The sequence below is a fragment of the Phytophthora cinnamomi genome (assembly GCF_018691715.1).
Source record: "Phytophthora cinnamomi strain GKB4 chromosome Unknown Contig11, whole genome shotgun sequence".
Taxonomy (NCBI): Eukaryota; Oomycota; class Peronosporomycetes; order Peronosporales; family Peronosporaceae; genus Phytophthora; species Phytophthora cinnamomi.
In genome coordinates this window covers 578,085-587,419 of record NW_027150944.1, presented here as the reverse complement: position 1 = coordinate 587,419, position 9,335 = coordinate 578,085, and the positions used below count along the sequence as shown (strand labels likewise).

At 51.0% G+C, this 9,335-nt stretch overlaps 2 protein-coding genes across 2 annotated transcripts; both read right to left on the bottom strand.

The window, feature by feature from the left end:
* Nucleotides 1–282: 282 nt before the first annotated feature.
* Nucleotides 283–1,339, bottom strand: IUM83_18946 (HAD hydrolase, family IE; the record flags this gene model as incomplete). The annotated part of the gene is made up of 3 exons (XM_067943971.1): nucleotides 283–570; nucleotides 641–1,095; nucleotides 1,162–1,339. 3 exons carry the CDS (start codon nucleotides 1,337–1,339, stop codon nucleotides 283–285), a joined length of 921 nt encoding a protein of 306 aa, XP_067798029.1.
* A 4,311-nt stretch (nucleotides 1,340–5,650) lies between these two features.
* Nucleotides 5,651–9,228, bottom strand: IUM83_18945 (CAMK/CAMKL/AMPK protein kinase; the record flags this gene model as incomplete). The annotated part of the gene is made up of 4 exons (XM_067943970.1): nucleotides 5,651–5,938; nucleotides 6,016–6,470; nucleotides 6,587–6,868; nucleotides 8,709–9,228. The coding sequence occupies 4 exons, from the start codon at nucleotides 9,226–9,228 to the stop codon at nucleotides 5,651–5,653; spliced, it is 1,545 nt and encodes a 514-aa protein (XP_067798031.1).
* Nucleotides 9,229–9,335: the final 107 nt, after the last annotated feature.

Here is a 9,335-nt window from a genome sequence, read left to right as displayed (position 1 = left end):
GAGCAAAGTGATACTGAGTCTGATGAACAGTCTGAACCAGAACTTGTCACGTCTCCGCTGTAAGTGGAGTATGGCGAGAAGGCTCCGGTTACTTGTGAGGGATTGACGAGTTAAAGTATTGCATTCGTATGCGGTAATAGTTGAGGCACGGAAGTGCGCCATGATGAATTGTCACTACTTCAAGTGTAATACTACGTAGTAGCCGAGTGACTCGCTCAGCGACCGCTACTAGCGTCTCTAAATTGGAATTGCCCCGCTCATTAGAGCGGGTATGTGGTTGGCTCATTGCTGAATCTGGTGCAGTAGAAGCTCTACAGGCAACAAACTCGCGTCGTTCGTTAGCACAACGTCGAAGCGCTGCAGATACAAATCTAACTTCTCGGCGGCGCCATCGTTTAGGAAACCGATGCGCACAATCTCGTCCTCCTTGAAGTCCAGGCCATTCGCCATGTCAGCATCGCCCAGTGAATCGCCCAGCAGCAGGATGTTGTGCCGCTTTTCCGGCTGACATTGCTTCCAGAAATCGGTATCCACCAGTGTACTCGCGTTCTTGTTCAAACTGTGGATAAGCTGCAGCAAAATATATGTTGTTAGCTCTTTTGCCTTTTACACTGCTTTATAAATTGCAAAAGAAGCTTACCGTTTGTTCGAATCCCACTACCTTGTCACTCGCGTCAAACTGCATCTTGTTAGATACAAGATGAACGTTGGTTGGCAAGAGCTTGGTCTCGACCTTCTCATACTGCTTCTCCAATACAGCGAGAATCACGTCGTACAGCCCCGCTGAAAAGATCAGCGTAGGCACATTTTCATGTGCCAACAGCTCGAAAATCTCTATGAACCCCTCGCGAAGCGTGATGTCACTTTCCTCCACGGCCTTCTTGATTGCGCTCCTCGTCACGCCGTGCTCAATTATGAAGTCGTGCGTTCTGGACCACCACTCGATCATGAAGGGCAGCTTTTCCTCCATGGTCAGCATCGCCGACTGCTCAATCGGGTAAAACTTCTCGAAAGTTTCTCGCGATACGTCTTCTGCTTCCGGTCCGAGAGCTTCGCTCTCCATCAAAAGACGGTGCGAAGTGAGAGCTTGGTCACCTGTTGGGTATATGAAAGTTTAGTTTCGAGTCACTGGGAATTAGTGTTTACTTATAACGTACGAACCTGTGAGTTTGAAGGCAGGCGTGAGCGTGTAGTCGAAGTCGGTGATGACCACGAGTTTATTGAACCCGTCCGAGGAGAATTTCTTCCACTTTCGGGCAAAGTCGACTGGGTTTTGTGCAAACATCATGGACTTTCCAGCAGGACGACGTGCATCGCTGGCGTTCTTGAGGGAACTCATCGCTGGGGTGGGAGTACTTTAGTATCAAGGTAGATCGTCAGAAGAGAAGTGGTGAAGCACGGAGTACGAGGTGGAAGAGCATGGTTGCTAGATGTGCGCAATGCAAAGTCATCCTAAGAACCAAAGACGAGATTATCTATTTATGATTGCACTTGTGAGCATTCATGGTATATTTCAGCAACCCTGTTGGCCATTACAGAGACATGAACGAACTCGCTGGTCTGTCGAAAGTTACTAGTGCCTTATAAATCGATGTTAGCGCTGTGTGCCTTCTGAACGACGAACTCATGCGTCCGTTGCATTGAGTGCGTATAATTCATCCCAGAGGTCGAGGGGAAACTGGTTTTTCCACGATGTCGGAGAGCAGTCAACTGCTAGGCGCAAAGTGTCCCAATTTTCTTTCGATGCGTTCATCAGAATTGGGGAGTGCCCTTCTTGGAATGGTGCGCTGAAGTCGGTGGCTCCGCCGTTCATGATCTGTTCGAGATCGATGCAATATGGAGAACCCCCAGCACCTATCGGCGGGAGGGCATTCAACATCGATTCGACCAATGGGTCGATCCTCGACCAAAAGAATGAAATGTTGGTGTCTGACAGAGAAATAGTAGTCGGCCCGACAATAGGCTGTGGAACGATTCGTGGTAATTCGCGCACGTTCGTGCGAGCGAGGATCAAATACTGCGTGTATGTCACTTCGAAGATCTCGGGCGAAAATTCCGTGATCGGATTACCCACCAATGTCAAATAGTAGGGCTGCAGGCGTGCTAGCACTGGCGGTGCGACTTCTAAGTGGCTGTTTTCGATGTAAATATTGGATCCAAAAAGCCACTTCGTGTCGAGATCGAGTGGTAAAGTCTGCAGGTTAGTTTCGCAAAACGAAATCTGGAAGAGCTGGAGTGGGAAGTCAGAGGACTGAAAGCCAAGGGGTAGAAGTCCACCCGTCATGTTGACTCGGACCACGGACAAGTCTGTCAACTCGGGGTGGTGAGTATTCGTGAAGGCTGCGTCGGCGCCCCATTCCTTAATTGCCGAGTTGTAAATCTGAATTTTCCGCAATCGCCTAAACTCTTGAAAGCTCTCGGGTACTGCGAGTGCTGGGCAATGGAAAAATTGGATCTTTACTCCAGAAGTGCGGTCGAATTTCTCCCACTCGACCTGCACTTCGTTACTTTTGCCAGAGATGTGAAGGTCATGGCAGTTAAAGTTCACCACAAAGCAAGACGGCGCTACGCCCGCGATGGGATGCACTTTAGGGCTACATTCTACCAGTGGCGTCTGTAAGACGGCACACACATGCAGCACTAAAACCACGAATCCCCATAATGCAAAGAGGAAATGGATGTGATGGAGTGAAGGATGACTGGTACGTGTCGTCTTGCTTGAAAGTTGCGAGTGGTTGCGGCAGGAACAACAGAGTTGCTTTTCGCTGGACTGACGCCTAGATTTTGAGTGCTACATGACCCCAGTGGTTGAGTCGAATCATCAGTGCAAGTCGGGCAGGTACCGGGTCCACTCATCGAAGTTTGGTGCTTTGCAGTACGACACAATAGATCAGTCATATTCGTGACAGAAATAATTAACCCGACTGAGAAAACGACTCGCATCGCCAAATCTGACCACGACACCACTAACACGACCTGCGCTTCATTGAGCATGCGCGCCACCCATTCGTCGTCTTCGAGCAACTCAAAGCTGAAGCCGGTAAGTACCACATCATATTGGCTCACATAGCTCAAAACAATTGTGACGGGAACTCCAATCGCAGACATGACGTCTAGAACGCTATCGCACGCGATTGTTGCCAGCCTGCGACGAGCTTCGCCGCGCCAGAAAAACCGTGAATAGATAACCACGGATGACCAACAATTGCTCAGCAATAGACCCACATAGAACCGATTAAGTAGTACTCGTGGTAGATATTTGCTCATGCGAATAGCTTGTGCGGTTTGGAGAGCAGTCTCGAGCAGTTCACGACAGATTAGAACGGTATGAAAGTGCCTGCCATTTACTCCAAATAGTCCGCGTCGATCAGCAAACCTCTTGTATATCTGTACCGTATTCCGCCTCAATATCTCTGCACTCGATGCGTGCCGGTCTTGACGGTCCATCGTTGTAATGCCATGGTTACTCGACTTGCCGCCACGAACAACAAAGCTACTCGCCCATGGTGAAAAGACAGCGTGCGTCGTAGGAGCGATCCAAACACCATCAAAAGTGCACAAACACCATGTGCGGCAGCCAGCGCGATGTAGACGTAAGCGATAGTGTGGAAATGCCCACGAGACATGCCAACATTGTAGCTTTCAAGTGTATAACTCAAGAAAGTCGCATTGAAATCCCAGTAGAATTTGGTGTAGCTGGCGTTGAAAATGCATGCAAGACAATACAATCCGAAGAAAATCAACCAACAAAAGGCGAAGCGACAAGGCGAAAGAGCGACATAGTCGACTGAGGGTCGCAAAGCGTGAGAGTCCATCGCGCAGCACCTCGGTCAATGTTTCCTGGTCTCCTTGCACAAAAATATTGCTTAGTATTTTGGTGACCTCAATCTAAACTAAGATCATTACGCTGAGCCATGGAGCCACAGAACTCATGGCGCGACGTACCTCCTCATCGACACCCTTGACAAGAAATTGCAAATACAGCTCCATCGGCTCAAGGAAAATCAATCCCCGACCCACTAGCTACACTCGCTCAGAACCTTACCTCAGTTTTTTTTAGTGCAGTGGGGGAAACCAACCAGACAACGCTCCGAGCAGCGACCTCATTGCAAAAACAAAACCACGATCATCTACAATATCGGTAGCACACATAGGATCAACCCGTCGACCAGGAAAAAAATTTGCAGACTCCACACCCCAGATACAAAAGCGAAAAACTCACCCAAAGACGACCAACATACAGGCACGTCTCACTACATACAGGTAAGGCTTCTATAGGTCAGTGAGCAAGCTCAAATAGAAGCCCACCTCACACCATCAAGCTAAACTAAGATAATCGAAATGGGAAACGTGGGATCCAATCCACGAAAGATAAATACTACCTCCGTTCGGAAATAGATGACCATTTGTTTTTTTTTTTGCGCAGCGCTCCGCCTCGTTCATTTTCCTGATTATAAAATTGTGGGAGTGCTGGAGATCTAGAGTTGACTCCAAGCGAGGCACAGTCCAGAGAGGCGTTCTTGTTCCGCCGCACTACATACACAAAAATGGATCTAAGATCTCACTACATACTTGAGGGGCACACGATTTGGCTTCGGGTGCTACGAGGATCCCACTTGCTGAGAGATGTTGCATCGCATGGCAATGACGTTGGAAGTCTGTCCGTTCGCATCAGTTTGTACTTAGCAAATGTTCGAGCCGGTAATCATTTCCACCATTAGACTTCATGATATGCTCCATGGGCGCTGGCAGCGGGAGGCGCGAGCCCTCCGTCCAAGCGTCGCTCTCAGTTTTCGCCTCACGCTCATCGTCAGCAACCGAGCCCTCCATCGTCGTCAGATCCCGCATCGCTTCCAGCACACGACGCGCGCCAAGTCGAGCGCGGGGCACGTAGCGCATGTACATGATAGACACGGGGGGAATCGGTCCGGGCACGAAAGGTCGAATCCAGCGTTCCAGGCCTCGGCGCAGCAGCGTCAGCGCGTGGCGTCGGCGAGGTTGCGCGGGGGGGAGTCGTCAGGGCGGTCTATCTTGCACTCTTCGACTTGACCACAGCTGCTACTCGATCTCCCATCGAGTTGATCCCACGCTTCCAATGCGCTCGACAACTTGGCGGCTCACGTGGAAGTACATTGCAACCCGGACGATCTCCCCACGTGTAGCTACGCTGCGAAGCGTTCACTATCCGTAATCTCCCCATCCGCCAACTTTCGAAATGAATCGAAGCCATGTGCGGGGCCAGCAGTAGTGAGCGGAAATCAACTCGCTGAAATATGATTAGAAATGGTCATCTATTTCCGAACGGAGGTAGTACTACTTCTAACGTTACTAAAGCACTGTACAGTACTACAGTAGCTAGCCGCCATCGCAATATGCATGAACTGCGCTAACTGGGCAGGCACATCTTGCTCTTGCCAAGTGCGATCGGCGTTAGCAGTGAAAAATCAAAAAATAATGTTATCGTCACTTGTTGCGTCCAGGGCTATCGCTTTCGCGATTATCTCGTAGCCAATTATGTCTACGATTGACTCAAGCCTCCTAGCCGGCGACATGCGTAGTCGTGGCCACATATTCCACCTTCATATTGCTGTAAAAACACTGACTGATGAGTTTGATTGAGACCAGTCCTTTCTAACTAGCTCAGTCAGCTTCACTGCTGAATCTGGTGCAATAGCAGCTCAACTGGTAACAAACTTGAGTCATTCGTCAGCACAACGTCAAAGCGCTGCAGATACAAATCTAATTTCTCCTCGGCGCCATCATTCAGGAAACCAATGCGCACAATCTCGTCCTCCTTGAAGTCCAGGCCATTTGCCATGTTGGAATCACCTACCGAGTCGCCCAGGAGAAGGATGTTGTGCCGCTTTTCCAGCTGACACTGCTTCCAGAAGTCGGTATCCACCAGTGCACTCGCGTTCTTGTTCAAACTGTGGATAAGCTGCAGCAAAACACGAATGTCAGCTATCTCATCGAACCAAACTCAAAGCAATATCGCTAGGTGCTTGGCCAACCTACCGTTCCATCAAACCCGACCAATTTCTCGCTCTCGTCGAACCGCATCATGTTAGAAATTACATGAACGTTAGGCGGCAGAGTCTTAGCGTCCGTCTCCGCATACTCCTTGTCCAACACGGCGTGAATCACGTCGTACAGCCCCGCTGAAAAAATCAGCGTAGGCACATTCTCACGCGCCAATAGCTCGAAAATCTCCATGAACCCCTCGCGAAGCGTGATGTCACTTTCTTCCACGGCCTTCTTGATTGCGTTCTTCGTCACGCCGTGCTCGATCATGAGTTCGTGTGTCTTGGTCCACCACTCGATCATGAAGGGCAGTTTCTCCTCCATGGTCAACGTCGCCGACTGCTCAATCGGGTAATATTTCTCGAAAATCTCTCGTGCGACGTCTTCAGCGTCCGGTCCGAGCGCTTCGCTCTCCATCAAAAGGCGGTGCGAACTAAGAGCTTGGTCGTCTAGCATAACAAAAAAAATAATATAGGCAAAAGTCACAACAATCTATGCGTAGCAATTCAGAAAGAAAAAGAACACTAAAAAATAAGATTCTACAGGGACGTTTTCGCCCACGGACCCGTGGGTTTGTAGGCGGGCGTGAGCGTGTAGTCGAAGTCGGCGATGACCACGAGTCTGTCCAGACGGTCGGAGGAGAACTTTTTCCACTTGCGGGCGAAGGCGACGGGGTCGCGCACGAACATCATGGGCTTGCCCTCCGGCCGGCGGTGCGCCTCCGACCGCGCGACTCTGCAGCCGTCGAGGGAATAGGCTGCTGAAGCGGTGGCACCCAGCGCGAGGCCCGCGGAGCCGCAGACCAGAAGCGGCGAGGGTCGGGAGCAGAGGCGGCGGAGCAGCATTGCTGGACGTGCGCAGTGGGGATTGCAAAATGGCTTCAATTTGTGTGGCCCACATTTGGAGATAGTCGTTGACCAATAGGATAGCAGCGTTTTGATTACTTCAACTTGACCGATTTGTATCTTCGAGGAATCTGATCTACCTCTCTTTTCAAGCATCACTTCGTGTGTACTAAAGTGAATACGTGTGTATGTCATCGCCGTTGTCGTTTACGTTGTCGTTTACTCGGTATGCTACGACATTGTGCAGTGTGTCTTCGACGCAGTTTTAGGATTAAGACTCTCTTCATTCCAGAAATTGCTCCATGATCTTCATCATCCCCCGCCGAACTAGTCCGAAGATACGTGCCTACTCCGTCGTTACCCTGGCTGTGTTGGCACTTGTCGTCAGGGGCAACATGGTCTCGGTGTCAGCGTCCAGATTCGAATGTCCCAAGGCTTGCTTGAACCATCCGCAGCTGCCCACATAGAGTTCGCCAGTCCACGTGTGCAACGAACGGGTGAGACCCACGAAGCTGATCAGGAAGACGAAGAGAAGGCGGGTCACGGATGCTGCAAAAAACTAGGCGATTGTATACAAGCGTGGGTCCATGACAAGTAAATGGCATCCTACGTCAGGCTCCAGTCGGTGTTCACCAACACGAACAACAAGTTCTTCGAGAAGAACCTCACCACCGACGCGGTGTTCAATTACCTGAAGCTTTACAACAAGAAGAACCGATGGAGACTCCAGGAGGACTGGTTCCCCGAGTTGATGCTATGGAAGACGTTCCATAATGCTTGGGCGAAGAAAATCCTGGTTGGGAAACCAAGGTGGACTTGGGGTGGCTGAGTGATCCCAAGCGCTTCTTTCAACGCTATGGGAAGCAATTCCAGTATTTGATATTGCTGGATGGTCAGATTCTCGTCACAGTGTTGAATACGAAATCCATTTCAACCATTAGTATTATTTTTTTGCGTCTATGAGTTCGCTGGGGCTAGTCGCTGCGGTGACCGAGTGTCGTCTGATTTCGAGACGGGTGCAGTATGAGCTATTGAGGCCACTGCAGCAGGCGTAACAACAGAAGTTGCCGTCACGGGTGAGTGATGCGGACTGTGCGTATGAACGGAATGTGCTGGTGGAGGTGCAGGGCCTTGTGGTCGTCGTCGAATGACCACGCCACCATTTGTCGTAGTGATCGAGTTGCGAGACGGTGGTTCCGCCACTGGAGCGATGTGAGTCGGTGTGGGGTCGTGCATATGATGGAAGGATGGTGCTCCATGTGGAACCTCCGAAGAATGCCGGCGCGTAGCTGATTGTGGGGAAGGTAACAGTTCTCGTCTGGGTGGATGGACTGGCTGGGCTAACGGCCGAAGAGCTACCATGCCATTGCTGATAGTCACGCGTGTATTGCCCCCCTGCGGGTTTCGAGCTGTGAGTATGCCAGAGTGTCGAGGGTCACGCGGTGGATTGGGGCCACTGGCAAAAAAGCCTGCAGCAGGCGACATCACTGTCCCGTTGTTGATCATCACCAGGTTCCGTCCGCCACGAACGGAGCTTGGCCGCTGTGTCACTGCCGAAGCATCATGATGAACGCTGTGCCGCGGAGACGCAACGTTGGACGGTGTGACTGCACGTCGAGCGTACGGACTCTCTCCGTGTTGCTGCAGATGTGGCGGGTGGTGGTGGTGGGGATTTGATTTGCGCCGAGGGCTTTCGTGAACCGACCGTGAACCAGAGTTCTGGCGGTGAGGTGCCCCGTGACCTCGATGTTTTCCCAGATCCAGCAGTAGAACCTGAGCCAGTGATGCGGATATCACTACCTCCAGATCTAACCACAGCATCTTGCCTGTCCTGGTGCTTACCTTCGGTGTTCGTGTTACTCTCTCGACGAACTGGACGATCGATCAAGGAGCTGGGACTATTGCCCGACGTGGACATTGGAATGATACGGGTTTTCATAATACGCTGGAGCTTGCCGTCAAGAAGATAATATGACGCTGTGAACCGGTTGTACGCCTTCTTCGATAGCGCCGCCTGCACCTCTTCTTTAGGTAGACCCAACGATTCCAGCTGATTCAAAACAAGTTCATGCCGTGCCTTAATTTCATCAGTCTTTACACCTTCGCCCACGTCATAACCGGACAATTCAGGAGTCTGTACTCCAGCAAGCCACGGGTGCTGGCGGATTTTGTCTACAGTGTACCGCTTCTCCGGGTCCGTCTCGAGAATGCGCCGAATCAAGTCCTGTGCGTTTGCCGACAAGAATGTCGGCATCTTGTAGTTGGCGCTCAGAATCTTTTTGTAGAGTAAGTTCGTATTGCTGTCCTCAAACGGGAGAAAGCCACAAACCATAGCGAAGAGCACGACACCCAAACTCCACATGTCTGCGATAGGACCATGATACATCCGCCCCTGGATCATCTCAGGAGCAGCGTAGCAAGGTGAGCCACAGGCAGTGCGCAGCAGTCGACCACCGTCGTGTATGTTAC